This window comes from Nylanderia fulva, unplaced genomic scaffold (assembly GCF_048542155.1).
Source record: "Nylanderia fulva isolate GAGA-0341 unplaced genomic scaffold, ASM4854215v1 Scaffold16, whole genome shotgun sequence".
NCBI lineage: Eukaryota > Metazoa > Arthropoda > Insecta > Hymenoptera > Formicidae > Nylanderia > Nylanderia fulva.
Genome location: NW_028189835.1, coordinates 4,138,560 through 4,160,148, shown reverse-complemented (window position 1 = coordinate 4,160,148; position 21,589 = coordinate 4,138,560). Strand labels below are relative to the sequence as shown.

The window sequence follows — 21,589 nt, the reverse complement described above, 5'->3', positions numbered from 1 at the left end:
CGATGGAAGGGCGACTGGAATGCGCAGCTGTTTCCCCACTCCGCGCTGTCACGTGACACGCTCCCCACTCCGCGTCTGTCACGTGACGCCTCCCCACTCTTCGCCTATCACGTGACGCGCCGCATTCCACAGCGCCGCCTGAAGATCAAAGTCGGTTCAAAGTCGCACGCATCAAGACGCGCGCGCTCTCTCTCTTTTTTTTGTTAATTTTGTTGTTTAATATATTACTTGCGAATGTTAAAAGACGATAAAAAATATATTATACAAATGCAATGTTTTACTCACAATAAAAGCGAGGTAACAAAAATATTCTTATGGCAAGATTATCAACATGTTTACATTATTATATTCATGAACGTTTTAATAATGACCCAGACTGGAGAGATATTAAAGTGATACTAAGTGATACTAATTTTCTCAGAGAATATTTAGAAAGAGAGTTATCTATGCCAAATCTACTATTCAAATATGATTTTGAATGAGCTATTAATGATTGGGTGTTTATCCCAGATAGCACCATGTCTAAAATGCATGCATAAGTCATCATTAAGAAATCTTTAAGCCATCTTTAAGAAATCTTATGATATGATATCCCAAAGACATCTTGAAAACATCTTAAAAATGTCTTATGGGTGCATTTTGGACATGGTGCTATCTGGGATGTGTTTTTTCATACGCAATGATTTTCTACCGCATTTCCCTTCTTTAGAACTTAGAGAAGGTGCAATTGACAGACTTGTTGTGGCTTTATATAAAAAAGCAGTGTATAAGACAGGAGTATGTAATATTTCTTACGAAAGAAAAAAAATGAATAATTATTAATTTATTTAGTAATCAAGTTGATATATTAAGAAATACAGTTGCCAACATTTAGGTATTTCTTAATTATTGGACACTTATTTTTTTTTATTTTTTCTTGAATTTTAAGATTTAATATTTTTTTTTTAATTTCTATGAGAGAGAGTAAATACTGTTTTAAGAAGAATAAGTTTAAATCCTCTTTTAAAAATCATTTCTAAATTAAATAAAAAGAGTAAAGTTTTATCTTTTTACATTTTTTGACATTTGAAAAAGTTGATAAAGGATTTATATTTAAATTTAAATTTAATTAGTTTAAATATTTAAATTTATATAATTAGTTGTAATGAAAGAGAAAGAATATATATTTTATAATTTAAATGAAATTAAAAAAAGGAGTTATGCAATTTTTTTATAAGTTTTTTTTATTAAATAATCTATTTAAATTTATAAAATTAAATATGTAATGAAAGTATCAGTAAATCATTTATTCACTAATTTATTGAGTTATTTCAAAATATTACATTATAATCAGCTTCTTTTACAAATGATATATTTTTTTGTTATTTGCGCAGGGTTTTTTGACAGACGGTGGCGATGTTAATTTGGATCGTGTACAATTAATAATGTCAGACCTTGATGTAGAAGATGAGATCTTCAAAAAGAGGCAACAAAATAAACTGGCATTTAAGCAACGTGAGAAGGACAAAAAGAGAAGAAATTAAATAATCAGTAACTTTAAGCCAAAATGGATTCCCGCAGGATAATTTGCATCCACTGTAAGATTTCAATTTATTTTAGTATCCCTGAAAAACTATCCCTGAGAATAGTTATATCCCTGAGAAACTATAGTATCAAGTTAATTATAATTGATAATTAGGATTTAGTGATTTGTAATTAAAATTTCTAAAAGTTGATTATCGTATCCAATTGTTGTTAGAAAAATTAATATAAAGCATATAAAAAAATTAATATAAAAATTATATTAATACAATTAATATAAAAAATTTATGTAAAGGAGTATTAAGAATATAAAAAAAAGTTCTGAGAATATTCTCTACATTACTTTACATTATTGTAATTTGCTGAAATCTTTGCAGGCTCTTGGACAGGCAGTAAATCTGCAGAAAATGCACGTTACGAGGCTTATTAAATGCGCATACAGGGTGTAGGAATTACAATACGAATGCTGCTGACAGTACAAATGCATTAGAGAGCATGTTAATACCCGAGGTAATAATTTCATTTTTTTCTGACAATGTGACACATTTCTGTACGTTTGAGAAAAAATCGCGTTCTTTAATCATATATTTTATTTGCATATAATTGTAACTTGTATATCTTGTTTTCATTTTTATATATTCTGTTGAATGCAGGCATGGGCGCCGCGAGAGAGGTGCAAGGCGGTGCATTTGCAGCCCTCTGGCTCTGTTCTATAAAATAAATGGGGAAGTAACAGAGAAAATATTTAGTAAAAAAAATCATGTAATATAGAATAATATCGATTATAATTTTTTTAATTGAACAAAAATGTGATGGTTAAATATAACTATTAGCAATTGTAAAACTGCAATTCTTTAACTATATTAACAGATCTGCAATATAAAAATTAGAATTTTTCAATTATTAATGCATCTTTATTAAGATTCAATAAATAACATAAATGGTGTTAACAATAATATAATTATAAACTAGGAAAAAAACTTTTTTCAGTGCATCCTCTTTTGGGTGCACCTCCCTAAAAATAATTCTGCCGGCGCCCATGTAGGAATCATTTCATATGTAACATGCTGCTGCAGCAGTTTATTGCTAATGATGAAGTTTAATTGAACGAACAGCAAAGGCAACAAGCAGAAGAGAATATACGCAACTATAATTAATTCTAATTATTATTATTATTATTATATTAGTTTAATAATGAATTTTAAGAATAAAATACAAGATTATTATGAGAATATAAAAGCAAAAATCGTAATTTTGAAATAATAAGAGAACAAAGAAATGTTCTAATAAATTTTGATCACGTGACTGATTTGCTGCTGCAGCATGCTGCGTATGAAAAAAGCACCTTGAGAACCACTGAGAACCTAACTTATACATTTATATATTTCCTTCAGTATAAAGCAAGATGGCGAACGCGGCTTGCTGCTCCGCTTTCTCTCCGGACGGTCAATATTACGCGCATTGCGGCAATGACGGCAAGTTGAAGATCTGGGAGACAACGAGCGGCCGATTGAAGCACGAGTATACGCCGAATCGACATTTATCCTCGCCGTGCAGCGTCCTGGGATGGATCTCCGTGAGCCAACAATCGGCGGGCAACGCATCAGTAAGACACGCCATGTGCTTTCGAAACCGCGGCGCCCTTCTTTCTCATCTTTCGCTCGACTTACGCATTTCCTTCGCGCTGTTTTCTCTCGAGTTCATCACTATTTCTAATCCCTTATCCCTACAAACGCGTTTTCCATTTATGTTATTTAAAAAAATTTTTTTTATTATACGTCACTCTCTTGGAAAGGTTAGGTTAAAAACGCGCGTTAATGTCTTTTGAGACCTGCAACAAAGACATCTTTAACATCTTTCTCTGTTTGTCGATGGATTTTTAAATTTTGATATGACTATTAGAGAAAGGAGGAAATAAACATTTTTAGAAATATTTATTTCTCCTAAGAGTGTAATATGAAATGTCTATTTTCATGTGTCTCTTTCTAGCCATCGTCGAAGAAGAAACGCAAAAGAAAGTCAATTTCGGAAGAGGCCGAATACAAATTTGTGGTGGCAATGGGTTCGGTTAGCGGAAAAGTTATACTGTACGATATAACAGCAGCACATGTCAGCGTTACACTAGAAAATGGTCATTCGTCCACTGTCACTGCGATGGCTTGGTCCACAGGCACCGGATTGATCACAGCAGCCGATGACTACCACATTGTGGAATGGAATCTTCAAGAGAACGGGATCAAGTGTAAATGGAAATCTGGCAAGGCAAAGGTCATGGCTCTTGCCATTCCAGCTAATGGAAAGTCCTTGCTGTCTGCGGAGAGGATAATCAAGTGGTGGAACTTGACGACAAAGCAGTTAATTCGCACGTTTACCGGACATGCAAATCACGTCGTCTTTCTTCACACTGTGAAAATAGACGACTCTAACAGTTACCTAATCAGCGGAGCTTGCTCCGATAGTTATCTCTCTGTATGGCCATTAGATAAGGTACATGTTATATTTAATTTTTTCATCCATATAATTTGTAACTAGCATACAAAATGTTGAAGGACTTGATTTAATTTTAAGAAAGAAATTCCTATCAAAGAGCAGCATAGTATTAAGTTTTCGAAATTAAATAGTTGGAATATATAGTAAAGTGTATTTCTTTATAAATATTAAGCAGAGAACTTAGTTTAGTAGAATTTTAATGCAATTTAAATAAATTTTTCTTCACGTTTTATTATAAGGACTTTTATCTTAGATTTAATAAAGAATTTAATTTTCTTGAATATTAAAATATATATAAATTTTACAATTAAATTGTTTTTTATTCTCTTTAGCATAAAAATGACAAAGCATCGATAGCAACATTATCCATGCAAGACGAGGCTACATCCGTTTCGACAATTGTTCTGGAAGAATTGCAGCAAGTTGTTGTATTAGCCACTACTCGATCGGGTCAAACACAATTGTTTAAATATCAACCAAATGGCCATACAAAACCATTGAAACCATCTCTAAACATTGCGGTTGCAGCAGATGTCAATCAGAAAGAGACTGTTCAACAGATTCCTATCTTATCAGGACATCTAACAGAGGATGAAAAAGTGTTGTTGGCGTATGGTAGTTATTCGAACTTGACGTTCGAGAAAGTTACGCCTGACTTTTCAGACAAAGTGCAATGTTTAGTCAGATCGGAAAAGTTGGACACAAAAAAGTCAAAAGAAAGGAAAGAAGAGACAATTTCAAAAGTAAAACCTACCTCGATAGAAGAAGATGTTAAATATCTTGCACCAGGTGACTTATTAACTATGTAATTTTCTATTTTCTATTCTCTCCTTTTTTCATTTGTTATGAAAGTAAATAATTGATTACAATAATATGTCAATCAAATAAGAATAGAAGAGAAAGAATATATAAAGAAAAGAAAAATAGAGAAATGTTTTCTGTTATAGGCATAGCAGTCTCGACATTAAAAAGAAATAGGACCAATTCAGGTTCTCAATTACTGTTAAAAGATAGATTAGAGAATCTTAGTTTGAATGCGGACGCGAACACATCAGGAAGGATACCGACAAAAGGAGCCAATATGACGCAATTACTGATGCAAGCATTGAACAGCAAAGATAAAACTATTTTGACGACGGTATTGTTCACAAAGAACGAATCTGTAATTCGTAATACCATCACGAAATTACCAGTACAAGCGATAACGCCATTGCTTAAGGAACTAACCGTTATGTTGCAAGGCAAAACATATGCGTAATTATTGTTATATGCTCTATTTTTTATATATAGATTTTCTGACTTTTATATTCCTTGTGAGACCCCTATTCCTATTTCTTGTGATATAAAATTCATATCTAATTTCATTAAAACATTGCTAAATTTAAACAATGATTTCTTTGTATTTAGAAGTAAGATTGCAGTGATGTGGTTGCAAGCTTTGATCACAACTCATGCGGCGCACTTGATGTCGCGACCAGATATCGCGGAGGTGCTCAGCCCTATTCTAAGTTTTATCGATGCGAAGTTAATGCTTTTGACGGCTGTACAAAGATTAAGAGGTAGAGTTTCTCTCATAACGGGACAAATATCTCAAGCTAATGAGGAAAATAATAAGGACATAATCGAGGAGAGCTTGCTCGTTTATCAAGATCCAGGTTGGTAATCCAAAAGAAATTGTGATTTAAATAAATTATTCATTATCATATCTATTATTATATTATCATTATTATATTATTAAAAATATACATATTATACACAGATTCGTCGGATGAAGGTGCTGACAAAGATGATGTTGAATTGAGCAGCGAATCGGACGATAATTGGGAAGAGATGTCGGATCAAGATGTTCAAGATGAACAAGATGAAGAAGATATTAAAAGCATTAAATCTGAGAGTGATGATATGAATGACAATGAGTCTATGCACAGTTGAATTTATAATTGAATTGGTTAGTAACAGAATAATTTACCTAATCATTAATTCATTGAAGGCCATAAATATAAAGCTCAAAGCTTTAAAAATTTTTAAATTTGCTACAGTATTTCAAGATAGAAATTTATTTATTATTTTATATTTTGTATATCCTAAGTTTATATATATTGTATTTGCCTATACTTTAATTCTTTAAATGTTTTTGTATTATATCCACATATTTAAAATTATAGATTTGTTTCACAAAAAATGTGCCAAATTATAGTTTGTTTAAAACAAGTGTAAACAATATTAGCTAAAATTATTAAAATCACGAGTGTTTTTGTTCAAGAATATAGCATAATACTTGGATAATTATTAAATAAGATGATCTTGTGCCTGAAAAAATAGCATTATATATTTTTTTGAAAAAAAGGAGATACAAAATAAAATTAATAGGATAATAATAAAATTATTATTACAAGAATAAAATATTGGCCATTAATGAAATGAGTTTTTCTTGGTAATATTATTCTGTTCAAAACTTTTATTTGTCGCAAGACATTGACAAAATTGGAACAGTTGTTGTCAAAAACATTATATATAAACGTTATTAATAAAAAAAAAAGAAATAGAGTACCTTTTTTTATATTACAATTTATATTACATTAATTCCTTTCAATAATGACTTTGCCTGTTATCCTTGATGGGAATGTCTGTAATGAAGATGATGTATAAAGTAATACTCTTTTCTTTTGAAAACATTTATTTTTGCTGTTATGAATTGGATCTAGAAAAAATCCAAATATTTAACATGTTTTAATAATTTTACATCGCCTATCCTTGTACATCCAATTTTCCACGGTGAATAAAATATAAGTGTATTATTTCACATTTATAATTAATAAGCAACAAGTGCTTTTTCGTATATCTCTTGTTATAAATCGATTTATAAGAAATGTTATATATTTGAATACAACAAATAATGTTAAGAAATAGACTTAAAGTATTTTTTATAAATAAAACTTAGGATTTATGATTCATTGTAAGTCATATTGTTTGTACCAATGTATTGGTTTCTTTTATAAGTACTTTTATTCTAATAATGTTTCTATGTAATGTTTTCTCTATTTTAAGTCCACATAACTTTTGATAATATTTTATGCCATAAATCAACGAGTCTGTTCTAATAACGTTTTTCATAATATAAATAATAATTGTAAAAACTTTATATTTTATAAATTTGGTAACTTTGAATTCTTTTTTTTTAAATAAACAAACAAATCTGTAAAACTATCATACATTGATATTCACTGAAATATATTGAACAATTCACGTTTTGCCAAATGTTCAGAAAATATTCATTTATTTAAAAATATGATTAACTTTTTTTATTTAAGAAATTTTTTAAGAAAGCCTTCTCGGAGATGTATAGCATCGTTGTATATATATATTTTTTTTAATTTCATATTATCTCGCTTATATGACTATAAGAATGGATCATCTATGTAATGGAAAAATTTAAATCTATTTATAATCTCTCATTTATATTTTATTTGAATTATGTGGAAATTGTTTGTGCATTATTACGTAAATTCTGTTATTTACGAGAAACTAAATCATCCGGCACGTAATAATCAAATTTTGACGAGAAGACTCGATAAACTTGATAAACTTTGAAAGATTGACTGACCATGCGATAAAATGGCGCGTGTCGTCAAGTATATGTATTGACGATACATATATATTTATAATAAATGTTCTAAATATGTTTAAATATTACGACTTGTAAGATATAAACAGTGTTTATCGATAATTTATTACTGAATAGATAGATAGATAATTTATTCAATCAGCTTATTAGCCAAGAAGGGACTTGGTTTATTATATTATATATATACTGAATAGTTAGAAACTGATTTAGCCGAGTAGTTTTCCAACTATGAGTTTTATCCTATGGAGAAGTCAACAAAATATTTAAGTACTTGGTTGACATTTTTATGAAAATTATTAATTAATGTTTATAGATTTATTTATTAAAGAATTATAGTTCCTAATTGCTAGATCTGTTTGATTACAAGATTATTAGTTTTCTTCAGTTTTTGAACTTATATAGCCATTTAAAAAAAATGCATGCACAGTTTTGATAATCATTAAATAATATTATTGATCTTTTGCATGCTTTTGTGATTATTAAAAATGATATAAATATTAATAAGAACATAAAAATATAGTAAATAATTATTCATTAAGGTATTCTTAGATTTTTATCTCTCAAAACTATATTTTTTTGCTGAAAATTTCTGATATCTTTCTAATCTCTGTTTTAATTAGCTTAATTAACAATGGACTATGCAGACTTAAAAATAATAAAATGTATTTTCATTATTTTCGAGGCTTGTCAAAGAAGAGCAATATATATTATTCTTTTGTCCACTAATGGCATTCTGATATTCTTTTTACTTCTTTTTCATGGATAATTTTATATTATCATTTTCTTAAATATTTAATTGGTTTTAAATTAAATTAAAAGATTTTCCTATCTAATATTTTTTATATATGTACATATACATATCTTTCAAATTAAAGTTCTATAAGATTAGAGTAGTGACATTCTATATTATATTCTATATGTTATTGGAGTTAATATTCTGAATTTAAAATCTCGATAAAGAATTATATTTATTTGCTTCAAATTGCGTAAAGAATATTTATAGCATTTGTGTAGATTAATTTGTAAAATTTGTAAATTTTTAAACACTAAATAATTATATATATGTATGTATGTATGTATGTATATCGCGCGATTTTTTGACGCATTGTGTTAAGAAATATAAAGATTTCCGAAAGAACGTGTAAATAAAAAAGGGTAAGATGAACCTGAAATGCCTTATACATATATCGTGAGTGATAAGAAGTATTACAACTGTGAGGCCAAGAGCCGTTCCGTTTCTTTTATTATTAATGTAATCATGTTTACGTAGGAATTTCACCCAAGAAAATATAGGTATCATGTGTCAATTAATCGTTATCGCACTAGTTGCAAAGCAAAGCAGACATGAAAAATATGGAGATAAAAGCGAATATGATACGAAGATGAAACGATTTTGCCTATATTTTGCAAGCGTCACATCCTGTATAATTATGCACAATTATTTAATCAGAAAAGTGTAATGTTTATTGTACTTTATTTGTATTATTATATGATACTTAATCTTGATATTGTACTGTAAATTGCGATGAATATCTAAGATTGGATATATAAGAAAAGATTTCACGTGTTTGCCTGCCTGAAATACTTTTTCTTTTGAGTTACGAGTTACGAAAATCAATCATCATGTTATAATATACTGTAAATTCTTATTCTTCGTTTAATTTATATAGACTTTGCTCAAATGGAATTTCGACATGACGTATCAAGATATTAAAAAATATCGAAAAAGCGCAACATTGATCAAATATTTTCTACAAAGCATTCGCTCAATATGAATGAAAGAATCTGTGGATGCTGCCACTCCATTTTGTAAGATTTATATATTAATATTAATATTAATTAGATAATATTAATCAACATTATCGTTTAATTAATTTAATTACTTTAATGGAATCGTACCATGAGACAAAAGATGATGATCTCTCATTGTTAACTCATACCGTGATTGTAAAATCGGGAGCGAGAAGATGATTTAGTTTCTTCATCGATTTCGTAGAGGAGACTGAACTTTTCGATTCCCCGACTTTCCCTCACTGTCAAGCAAAAGTTGATGGGTGTGTCTGATATTGGAAGGTGTGACACGCGAACGAAGATAAAGAGCGAGAAAACAACTAAACCAGGCAGGTCGCGACTTTAGGTCAGCTGATTATAACGAAATCACACTGTTACCGGTATAAAAGCCGGCAACAGTCCAGCTACCAGCTATCCGTTCTCCTCTTGCGGAGGTAGACAAGGCTTGCGTGAAGACGTCGAAGGCTGAGCACGATGCTGAAGGAGCTCTTGTTCTTAGCGCTGGTAGCGCTATGCGCGTCGAAGGGGTTGCACATGACCGGTAAGACCGCCGACATGGACTTCCTTCACAAGCAGAAGAAGATCTACGAGCTGCTGTTCTTCGTGAAGCAAAACACCCTTACCGATATAGAGTTCTACGAGATTGGCCGCAATTACGACATAGAAAGCAACATGGACATGTATAACGACAAGGTAATTTAAAGGAAGATTTAAGTTAATTTAAAAGACAGAAGATGTTACCTTCTCGAGAATAAAATAGACGTCTGAAGGATCCCAATTTCATAGATACTCTTCGAGCATGTCTTTCTTTCGTTCTTCGAATTTCTATACATCATCGTTGTTCATTATAATCTCTCTTTTCATTTTTTCCACAGATGATTGTTCAGGAGTTCCTGCAAATGTACAAACACGGTATGCTCAGTCGTAATGCCATTTACTCGCCGTATTACGAAGAACATCGCGAGGAAATGAAGCTCCTTTTCAAGCTTTTCTATTGCGCCAAGGACTTCCAGACCTTCTACAAGACCGCGTCCTGGGCGCGTCTCCACCTCAACGACGGCGTCTTCACGTCCGCCTTCACCACCGCTGTCTTCTACCGTCCCGACTGCAAATACATGAGGCTGCCGGCTCCTTACGAGATTTACCCCAATCTGTTCTTCGACAGCGACGTAATCCAGCAGGCTCACAACATCAAGATGACGCGCGGTAAGTCACATCTCATGATTCTTGTAAACTGAAAAAGCAATTGACGAAATTATACACAAGTGAATGTCTTCTTCGCAAACAGGAATCATGTCCACCAATATGGATAATGTCGACAGCTACATGATCTACGCCAACTATTCCGGAAACATGGTCAAACCCTACCTCGATAACGAGTACAAACTGGACTATTTCATGGAGGACGTTGGTATGAACGCTTACTACTATTACGTTCGTCAAGTAATGCCCTTCTGGCTGGACATGAAGGACTTCGACATCCCGGCATACTTCCGCGGCTATTTCTACTTCTTCAAACATAAGCAACTAATGAGTCGCTACTACTTGGAACGCATTTCCAACGATCTGGGTGATGTCGAGGACTTTGATTGGAACAAGCCTTTCTACCCGGGCTACTATTCAACCCTTATGTATAATAACGGACTCGTCATGCCGCAACGCTCTCGCTACATGAACGTACCTTTCTATAAATACAAATATCTGAAGGTATTGTCATTCATTCACTATTCCTACGCTATAATTATTTAATTTTTTTCTTACTTATTTATAAATCTATCGCGAACAGAATATCGAAACTCTGGAGATGCGTATCATGAACGCCATCGATCTCGGCTATGTGTATGACAAGAATGGCAAGCAAATCAACATCTATACTCCCGAGGGCTTGAGCATCATTGCGAACATGATCGAAGGTAACGTGGATTCGTGCAACCGACGCTTCTATGGAATGTACGACGCTCTCGCTCGCGACATCCTTGGTTTCAACATGGACTACAAGGACAAGAACAAGGTGATCCCGAGCGCTCTCCAATGTTACAGCACCAGCTTGAGAGATCCAGGATTTTATCGTCTGAACAAGAGGATCATGATGTACTTCTTCAGGTTCGTACGTGCGGTTATTTTTCTGAAATCATAAAAATTTTGATCTTAATTTGTGTCTTTCTTTCTTTCTTTTTAATAGGTATAAAAAATATATGCCGTACTATACCCAGAACGAACTAATGTTCCCGGGCGTCAAGTTCGAATCCGTCAGTATTGATAAGCTGATGACTTACTTCGATACCTGCGATACGTTCATCAACAATGCTCTCTCCGTGGAGAGCTTCAAGGAGGGAATGAAGCTACGTGTGAAGACTCGCCGTCACTGCCTCAACTACAAACCGTTCACCTATCGCTTCAACATTAACAGTGACAAGGAGACCAAAGCTTTACTCAAGATATTCCTGGGGCCCGCTCTCGATGACATGCACAAGGAGAAGGATATGTCATATCTCCGCGAATACTACAAATACTTCCTCGAGATGGATAAATTTGTTATAACGCGTAAGTCCTGATCCTGCAGATTTTTCCTTTTTTTCTTTTTTTTCGGAATCGTCATTAAACCTTGTTTTTTTCAGTGAGACAAGGCACAAACACCATCGAACGCCACAGCTCGGACTCGATCTACACCATGCCTGACATGATGTCCAGCGATATGTTCTACAAGAAGTTGGAGAAGGCTGTGGGTGGTGGCGAACCATTTACTTACTACGAGAAGCTCTTCACTATGCCCGAGCGTTTGACTCTACCCAAGGGCAAACCTGAGGGGATGCGATTTAAGATGTTCTTTTACTTAAGCACGCTCGACGACACCAAGATGACGAACATAGAGCTGCCGATCTTCGGCAAATTGATGTTTGAAGGGAAACCGCTCGGCTTCCCGCTCGACAGACCGATGTACCCGTGGAAGTTCTTCACGCCAAACATGTTCATGAAGGACGTATACATCTATCACACGATGGAGGACGAGAAAACGATGAGCTTTTAAGTTGCTGAACCTTGCACTCTTAAACCTTCCGAAAAAGAATAACGCTATTTTTGACAATTACAATTAGAACTGCATAAGTATCGCTCGAGTGTGGTACGTGAATTAAAACGTTTCTTTCAATAAGGAATGTTGATAAATTATGTGAGAAAAAAGGTTTATACGAATCCGTCTCTCCTTTCCTCGTGTTAAGAACTTAAAATAATATCTGTTTTATAAATGTCTTCTTCTTTAACAAAGAACGTTTTCTTTCTTTGCGAAGTTTTTGCATTTTGCGAAAGTTTATTTTCTACTTGAATTTCTCATATTTGATCAATTTTCCTTAATGTCTGCGTATATATAAATTTAATTATCAATTTTAATTATCAATAATGTGTAGTATAATATTTGATATTTTTTGAGAAAAGTGTTTTATATAATTTATTAACTTTAAAAAATTTTGAAAACAATGTATATTTTATTACATTAAAAATAATTTGTATGATGCGTTTTGTAGCTTAGAAATTAAGCAGTTAAGAAAAAAATAATATCAGAAAAAATGCTATTGAAGTATACTGTATTGACTGTATTGAAACTGTCGAATTTTGCACGTACTAATTAGAATTAGAAAGTATTAGGCTTTATCTTTGTGCACAGATTTGATGTTATCAATTATTTATAGCTATTTGATTACTATCTTACGTTTACGTCAAATCATTTTTTTTACATACAGATTAAAAAAAATTTATTTTTAGATTCACACATATTTATTATAAGAATGAGAAATAAATTGTTACATTAAAAAAAAGAATATGACAGAAATAAATGATCGAAAATTTAATGATTGAATAGAATAATTTCTACTCATATATTTTATTTAAACTTTAGCTTATTAATAAAATAATATTCTTTATCTACTCTTCAATTAAAAAATTAATTGGTCGAACAATTCTTCAGGAGAAGTTTTGATATTATCTCGATATTATCTCTATCTTTCATTTGCAATACTTTTTAACATTCAATTATAAATAACTTTATATAATTAATCGTGAAGTTTTACAAAAAAATTTTATTTATGTAAAATTTAGCGAGAAAAATAAAGATTTATAATTTCGCTTGTAACCCATTCTATATAAATTTAAAAAAATTTTTAATCGTAACAAAATATTAGTATATTTTGGAAATAAATAATATAAATAATATAAATATAAATAAAATATAAATAATTAATAGAAATTTAACAAATTTAATTGTATCAAAAAATTATTTATATCTACAAACATTAAAGACAAATAAAGATAATTATAAATTGTTCAAAAATGAAACAAGATACATGAATATATTATAAATAAGTAACTATTTTTAATTCTATGAGAACTCTCTTTCCATTTTTTATATTTCTTTTCTCTTTATATAAATAATTTTAAAATATAAAAATTTCTAATGTATGTGTATAAAGACTTTTACTAATGTTTGATTATGTTTTATATGAGGAGAGATTTGAATAATTTTTTGGGTGATAATTTGTTCTATTTTTGTTTTTAACTAGAAGACTTGCCACTATTATAAGAATGTTTAAATAATATGTTATATAATCGTTAGGTTTAACAGTTTATCAAAGTTGTATATAATCGCAAGAAAACGAGTTATATATGTATACTTTTTCGGATTCGTTATCGTATTATGCAAGAGATCTGTCCACAATTAAAATGATTATTTATTGCTTATTAATATATTTTTGAAAATACTTATCTTTTATTCTTGATTTTAATATGAATCTTTTCTATTTAAATCTTTCTGTTTGAAAAAACATTGATGTAGAATCAATGGTCTGTTATCTAAATTAGCTTTATGTTGCAATTTTTTCTGTTATCATTGCAATTTTTTTATGTATATAGATATTGTTCAGATACTCTTGTATATAACAATAATATATTTTAAGATGTGCATTTGCTATTATAACATTTCTAAAAATAACTATTACTTTTCTAATTGAGAAAAGTTATTAAATTGGACATTAAAACGTGGCAATACGTTTTAATTTGTTAGATTGTCAAAAGATTGTACAGCAAAATTTCGCTATATATGTAATTTATCTCAATTCTGCTGCGTTACAACTTTAATCTATATCTGTTAAAAATAAAAGGAGAACCTAAAGAATCAAAATATTTTGATAGAATATTTGATAGAATATTTGATAGAATATTTGAAAAAATAAATATTTTACGAGAGACGTAAATTATTTTTTTCAACAGATAACGCAAAATAAAATGTTACGAAAAATACGAGTCCCAGCAGATTTTTGAAGAGTCAAAGGGTAGACAAAATTATCAATATAAAGATAATTACACAAACAACACATAAATTGGTTTATCGATGTAGCTGGTTACCTCATTGGTCTCATAATCGTGTATCCAAAAATTGGTGTTATCTCGGCAAAGAGTAGTATATAATGCAGCCAGCGAGAGATGTTGCGAGCCGGTCCTTCGCGGAGCAAGTACCGAGGATGAAAGTGATTGCGTTGTTCCTGGCGGCTGTGTGCCTGGCTCATGCCACGCAAGTGCCCACCCGTACCGCCGACAAGACGTACCTGATCAAGCAGAAGAGCATCTACGAGCTGTTCTGGCATGTCGACCAGCCGACCGTCTACCACCCGGAGCTCTACCAAAAGGCGCGATCCTTCAACCTCGAAAACAACATCGCTTCTTTCACGGATCAGGTATTGGACAATTAAAGCTATATATCTGAAAAAATAATTTTTCTAATATGCGTGTATAATACATTTTAATATTTTCATAAATTATGTTTGTTATATTAAATTTTTTTTTTAGTTTTTACATTATTTTATGATAAAATCATTAGAGTAGTAGATAGAGACTTTCTCTTGTCCCTACCTTATATTGAATGAGAAGCTGAAGAAAATCCCGAAAAGTTCATTTTGATCCTGATTTAGTGAACAATGCTGTAAGCCACATCATGATTCGGTTATTCTAGGCGGTCGTGACCGAGTTCCTGCAGCGATGGAAGCATGGAATGCTCCCACGGGGAGAAATTTTCACTGTGAGAGTCATGCAAAATTACAAGGATGCGATCAGGCTATTCCGCGTTTTCCACACCGCCAAGGACTTTGATACCTTCTACAATACCGCCGTATGGGCTCGCTTCCACGTGAACGAACAAATGTACATTTACGCGTTGAGCGTCGCCGTCTTGCATCGCCCGGACACTAAGAACATCCGTCTGCCCCCGGCTTACGAGGTGTTCCCTCAGTATTTCTTCAACGAGGAAGTCATACATAAGGCCTATCGCATCGCAATGGGAGATACACAATCGGGTTAGTATAATATATTAGTCAAATCAAATATTTATTTTATTTTCTTTTTAAATTAGAATTATTCTATTAATATTTTATTATATAAATAATAAAAGAAATAAAAACCTCTTGGTTCACAGTTGGCATGAAAAAAACCGTCGGGGGTGTGGATCATTACTACATTCCTGCTAACTACAGCGGCTGGTACATGGTGTACAAGCAAGCTCCGGAACAGCAAAAATTAAGCTACTTAACCGAGGATGTTGGCTGGAACGCTTTCTATCTCGCAAACTCCCATGAGTTCCCGTACTGGATGAACACCGCTAAATTCAACATGCTCCAGAACGTCCGTGGTGAATTGTATATGTACATGCACAAGCAGTTGCTCGTCCGCTACTATATGGAGAGACTGTCGAACGATCTCGGCGAGATCGATTACGTCGACGTGCACAAGCCTATTGTTCCCGGTTACTATCCGACGATGCAACATCACAATGGACTGCCACTTCCGCAACGTCCTGTTGATTACAATATCCCTCTTCATGCGTACAAAGATATTCAGGTATGTTAGTAATGATCATAAGTATCACAAAGAAAGACTGAGACTTCCAAGAAACGTCGAAAGAATATTCTGGAAATGGAGGATATTATATAATGATGAATAGAGAATAGAATTAATTAAATAATTAATGGGAATGAATTAATTAAATCTTCTCTTTTGCATGACACAGGCGCTGGACGATTCCCACAATCGCATCTCTAACGCCATCGACAGCGGCAATCTCATCGACATGAACGGCAAACAAATCAAAATTTACGAAACTATGGACGGTCTCAATCATCTCGCCAACGTGATCCAAGGTAATGCCGATTCCGTCAATCCCATGTACTACGGACGCATAGATCCGATGTACAGGAAGATCCTTGGCATGAGCCCGGTAACTACCACCAAGCACAACATCGTCCCTACCGCTCTCGACATGTTGTCCACCCGCATGAGAGATCCCGTGACCTACGGAATGTACAAGAACATCGTCACTTACTGGATGAGGTACGACTTTGCAGATTTACAATTTTACTGAGGAATCTTGAAATCATTTCTTTGACTTCATTACTTTTTCTCGTTCTCGTAGATACAAGCAACACTTACCGAAATACACGTACGAGGAACTCGCCTTCCCGGGAGTAACGATCGAATCCGTCACTGTCGACAAACTGATGACATTCTTCGATCAATTCGAGTCGTTGCTCAACAATGCCGTGTCCGTGCGCAGCCACAAGGAAGCGCAGTCGATGCTGATCAAGGCTCGTCAGTATCGTCTCAACCACAAGCCCTTCACCTATCACATCACGGTCAACAGTGACAAGAATGTCAAGGCGATCGTTCGCGTTTTCATTGGACCGAAATACGACGTTCACGGTCACGAATTGGACATGAGCGAGAACTACATAAACTTCATGGAGATGGATCAATGGACCGTCGACCGTTAGTATCAAATTATTTCCTTTTTATACGAAAGATGAATCAAGTATATTTTTACTCGTAAATTCCTTTACCAAAATCAAGTTTTTCTCTGATGAAAGATATATAAGGTTCTCAATAACGTTAATCGTTATAGTGAAAACCGGTGCCAACAAGATCGAGCGCAACAGCCACGAGTCCATCTACGTCGTTCCCGACGAGGTGTCAAGCGACGCCCTGTACAAGAAGATGGTGAAGGCTCTCGAGGGTGGCGAGGCCTTCACCTATCCAGGACAGCCTTACGGTCTCCCTGAACGTCTGATGCTTCCTAGGGGCAAGAAGGAGGGCATGCCATACAAGTTCTTCGTAGCTGTGTCGCATTTCGATGAGACGGCGGCCATAGAGATGGATACTCCCGTCTGGGGTCCCAGCGTGGTGGACAGTCGTCCCTTAGGATATCCACTTGACAGACCGGTTTCCTTCAACTTCACCGTACCCAACTTCTACACCAAGGACGTTCTGATTTTTCACAAACAGATGGAGGAATTGAATCTCACTGCGTAACAACAAAGTCCGCGTTATATAATCGTTCTGCTAAGCGATGACGTATCATCATACTCTTCGTTTATAACTTGTATAGTTATTTAACACACGCGATTGAGCTAAAATTAAAAAAGAGATATACGATTAAGAGAAGATTATTACCTATATAATTTTGCGTCCTCCAGCATTTGATATGTAAATTCAATTTGCATCTCCCAGAAGAAATAAATTCTACGAAACATCCTTTCACATTTATATCTGGTCTCTTCTATTTTTCTGTACTCACCAAATCTTTTAGTTTTCGATCCTCTTCGATTTCTTTCGATTTTTCATTTATTCGTAAAGTGGATTCCATTAAAATCTGTAAAATTAAAACAATATATCGAATATTTCAATCAATTTGAATAAATCGACATATTCGCTTTTTGAAAATTTTGATGATATAAATATATGCGACAAATATGTGATTTATAGCCATTGTAAATACATATGTGATTATACGTGAAGTTCTTTTAATAGCAATGCGAATGTCGTAATGTTGCGATAATCAATAATATATACTTTGTACTTTGCATGTGTGGTTTACATAATTGACGTATGTTTATTTTTACCATAGATAAAACCTTGAAATTAATGTGCAAACATTTGAATAGATATGCTGTAATATTTTCCAAAGTGATATATATACCATACATATATAATTCATAACGAATAATTCCTTGAATTTTTGATATTTAAATAGTTATTACTATTACTGATAAAAAATATTAGATTTATCATCAAAAAATATTCTAATTTATTTTAAATAAACAGTATGTTATGCAAAAATATACATATTAACTAATCAAATAATAGTTTTAAATAAAAATCAAATTTGAAACGTAAACTTTTATATTCAATTCTTTCTGTAACGTTCTATGGATCAATTAATATTTGCATAATACTCTCCATTAACGTTATCGAAGAGGCAGACGATTATGCTATCCAAGTCACAATAACAACAATCAGCTGTTTAGGGCACTTATCACGGGTCATGAGACAATAAGGACCTTTCGAGGAACTATTAATTATTTTGCGAACGCTTTCCGATATGGTCATCCCAGATAATATAGACTCAAATAAATTCCGATAATAAAAAATTTTTCGTTTATTGTACTAAGCACAATGATTCATTTATCGATCTGTCATGCGAAATTTTTATCGTCATGACATATCATCAATCGTGGCATGGATTGGATTCTTAGTTACTTTTTCAATGAAATAACTGTAACTGTAACTAATTAATTTTATAAAGTAACTTTTCCAACCCTGCATATATATTCTAATTTGAGTGTAAGCGAAGCAGGTCGAAGTCGGGGGTCTTGACCTGCATCTCGCGGTTTCTGCTCTTTTATGAGCTCTAAATACATATACTCTTTAATATTTTAATATGTTCAGATAATGCTGAGATAATAACCCAGTAAGCAAGAAATATTTAATCAACATTTTATAATGTTGATTTTATATAAATTTTCCAAACGTTATGATATAATGTTGTATAAATATGTTTAAAATATTATTAATAAATATTCTAAAAAATGTTTTAACTGATGTTTTATAAATGTTTTAAATATATTATTTAATAACATAATGCTCTCAAAATATTAATAAAATATTTTAAAAACGTTAATTTCAACATTACTAAAACATCTAGATCAATATATGTCAAAGTTTGTTCATAATGATGTTGCATACAATGTTAAAAACGACATACTTGACAACAATAATAACGTTGTAGCAATGATTTTTTGCTTACTGGGTACTTTGTAAAAGTAACTAGTTACAGTTACAGTTATTTCATTGAAAAAGTAATTAGTTACAGTTACAAGTTACCGATTTTAAAAAATAACTCGTTACAGTTACAGTTACTCAAAAAGTAACGAGTCGTTACTTTTCAGTTACTTTTTAAAAATAATTATACATTATTTTAAATATAAGGAGCTTACATTTTATGCACAATCACAGTCAAGTATTAAAAAAATTCTTTAATGTAATAATTGATCGATTTGCTTGCGACTTTGCGATTACCATCAATGTATATATGAACCCAAGAAGAACAGAAAAGTCAAAATGATGTCAATTTGATGTTATATTGACTAAATTTATGTCATTTTTTGGTCAATATTTAGTCAATATGATGTTAAATTGACATAATTTTGACTTTCTGTTCTCCTTGGGGAATGACCTTTATATACAACAGTAACAATAGTTAGTAACTTACTAAATGATAATCGCAAAGTCGCAAAGTCGCAAATCGACTAATTATTACATTTAAGAATTTTTTTAAATACTTGACTGTGATTAGTCGATCTTAATTATGTGTTATATTATTTTATGTACACTAAATATATATGAGAATTGTAGGTAAAAGATTAAATCATATAAAGATCCATATGTTACTGTTATCAGAATTTAATAACAATATAACGGCTACCATACTTGAACGATACTTTTAGCGCATGTTTCCAAAAAAGTAACTCATAAAGTAACTGTTAAAATAGTTACTAGTTACTAAAAAAATGTAACTAAGTTACAGTTACAGTTACAGATGGAGAAAAGTAACGAAGTTAAGTTATAGTTACCGAAAAAAGTAACTGTAACTGTAACTTCGTTACAAGTAACTCGTTACTTCCCAACCCTGATAACTATATACAAACTAATACCAATACTTTAATATTGACTATAACAAATATACTCAGAAATCGCTTGTTTCTTATTTATGCATTCATTTATACCTAAATGATTGCCACAGATATAAGGCACATAAGATCACAAAGAAAATAAAATTAAAAAAATAAAGCAAATAAAATCATAAAAGTAAATAAAATTTAATATTTAAATTGTTCAAGAATAATTGCATTGTTTCTTAATTTTCTTTGATAAGTATAATTGTGCAAGTGTATAATTAATGATTATAGCTGGCATATACTTCCCTAATTTAATAATACGATTAAAAATATATATTTATTAAAGAATCAAATTTTACTAATAAAAAATAAAAAATTTTAAAAAAGCAATAAATTGAAAGTATTTAGGTTTCAAGAAAGATTATTAGATTTATAAAATCATATTTGTGTGTACAAGTCATAAAGATTGATTCAAAACTCAATTAAACAGCCACGTGGACACATAAGTAAGACATGTATATAATTTGAATTCGAGTCAAAAGTCATACATGATAGTACGTATATTTACACTTATGCGGCTATTAATGAGGTCTCATATATCATTCCTTGAAAGACAATTTAAACAATTTAGCTTGTACTTGTCGTTGCATAGAACTTGCGCAAATATACTTTGGATCGATTGCACGATCAGGTCTACTCAAAAACATATTATTCGCATGAGAACGAATTCATTAACAATCATTCGTTTTTTTAATTAATTACGCCGCTTATTTGGCTGACACGGTATTTAGCATCATTGCTTCGAATAGTCTTTTTCGCTATTTTTATGTATCACAAATTAGAAGAAATAATACTACACAAGAAGCTAAAAACTTTTTCACGTATCTATCATAAGATATCAAATTCATATCAATATTATATGTGTAACTGTTTCACTTTAGTATCCATAACATGATAGATATATATAATACTGCAAAAATGAGTATTTCAAAATATATTATTCCCAAGAGATAAGAAGACTTGATAAATAATGATCGAGATATATATGTTGTTGATCTAAAAAATGAGATAAAGAAAATTGCCCATTTCATTTAAAAATATAATAATACATATATATAACTTCTATGCAGTCAAAAGTTAAAAAAGTTAAAAAACAACACATAAACATCTGGAA

General features: G+C 31.8%; 3 protein-coding genes and 1 long non-coding RNA gene across 4 annotated transcripts; 3 read left to right on the top strand and 1 right to left on the bottom strand.

Moving 5' to 3' along the window:
• Window positions 1-149: 149 nt before the first annotated feature.
• On the top strand, window positions 150-6,690 carry LOC114940279 (WD repeat-containing protein 43). Its single transcript, XM_029314866.2, has 9 exons — window positions 150-297; window positions 1,374-1,577; window positions 1,899-2,031; window positions 2,916-3,127; window positions 3,511-4,008; window positions 4,344-4,800; window positions 4,959-5,265; window positions 5,419-5,666; window positions 5,771-6,690. The coding sequence occupies exons 4-9, from the start codon at window positions 2,927-2,929 to the stop codon at window positions 5,941-5,943; spliced, it is 1,884 nt and encodes a 627-aa protein (XP_029170699.1). The 5' UTR covers window positions 150-297; window positions 1,374-1,577; window positions 1,899-2,031; window positions 2,916-2,926; the 3' UTR covers window positions 5,944-6,690.
• LOC146723941 (uncharacterized) lies at window positions 6,671-20,749 on the bottom strand. The gene is made up of 2 exons (XR_014924300.1): window positions 15,326-20,749; window positions 6,671-15,175 (listed from the first exon to the last, which is right to left on the bottom strand). It is a non-coding gene; the product is annotated as an uncharacterized LOC146723941 (long non-coding RNA).
• Window positions 9,826-12,595, top strand: Hex70c (hexamerin 70c). Its single transcript, XM_029315038.2, has 6 exons — window positions 9,826-10,120; window positions 10,303-10,633; window positions 10,716-11,134; window positions 11,214-11,530; window positions 11,610-11,971; window positions 12,046-12,595. Exons 1-6 carry the CDS (start codon window positions 9,902-9,904, stop codon window positions 12,453-12,455), a joined length of 2,058 nt encoding a protein of 685 aa, XP_029170871.1. The 5' UTR covers window positions 9,826-9,901; the 3' UTR covers window positions 12,456-12,595.
• Window positions 14,885-18,004, top strand: HEX70b (hexamerin 70b). Its single transcript, XM_085480876.1, has 6 exons — window positions 14,885-15,150; window positions 15,426-15,765; window positions 15,885-16,306; window positions 16,476-16,795; window positions 16,878-17,230; window positions 17,364-18,004. Exons 1-6 carry the CDS (start codon window positions 14,938-14,940, stop codon window positions 17,768-17,770), a joined length of 2,055 nt encoding a protein of 684 aa, XP_085337002.1. The 5' UTR covers window positions 14,885-14,937; the 3' UTR covers window positions 17,771-18,004.
• Window positions 20,750-21,589: the final 840 nt, after the last annotated feature.

What these genes read in the sequence shown, in the direction of transcription:
- HEX70b (XM_085480876.1), top strand. Translation starts at nt 14,938, where the DNA reads ATGAAAGTGATTGCGTTGTTCCTGGCGGCTGTGTGCCTGGCTCATGCC. An exon ending in ATGCGTACAAAGATATTCAG is followed by an intron (nt 16,307 to 16,475) that starts GTATGTTAGTAA and finishes TGCATGACACAG; the next exon opens with GCGCTGGACGATTCCCACAA. An exon ending in GGATCAATGGACCGTCGACC is followed by an intron (nt 17,231 to 17,363) that starts GTTAGTATCAAA and finishes TAATCGTTATAG; the next exon opens with TGAAAACCGGTGCCAACAAG.
- LOC114940279 (XM_029314866.2), top strand. Translation starts at nt 2,927, where the DNA reads ATGGCGAACGCGGCTTGCTGCTCCGCTTTCTCTCCGGACGGTCAATAT. An exon ending in TTGCAAGGCAAAACATATGC is followed by an intron (nt 5,266 to 5,418) that starts GTAATTATTGTT and finishes CTTTGTATTTAG; the next exon opens with AAGTAAGATTGCAGTGATGT. An exon ending in GCTCGTTTATCAAGATCCAG is followed by an intron (nt 5,667 to 5,770) that starts GTTGGTAATCCA and finishes TATTATACACAG; the next exon opens with ATTCGTCGGATGAAGGTGCT.
- Hex70c (XM_029315038.2), top strand. Translation starts at nt 9,902, where the DNA reads ATGCTGAAGGAGCTCTTGTTCTTAGCGCTGGTAGCGCTATGCGCGTCG. An exon ending in TGGACATGTATAACGACAAG is followed by an intron (nt 10,121 to 10,302) that starts GTAATTTAAAGG and finishes TTTTTTCCACAG; the next exon opens with ATGATTGTTCAGGAGTTCCT. An exon ending in ATAAATACAAATATCTGAAG is followed by an intron (nt 11,135 to 11,213) that starts GTATTGTCATTC and finishes TATCGCGAACAG; the next exon opens with AATATCGAAACTCTGGAGAT.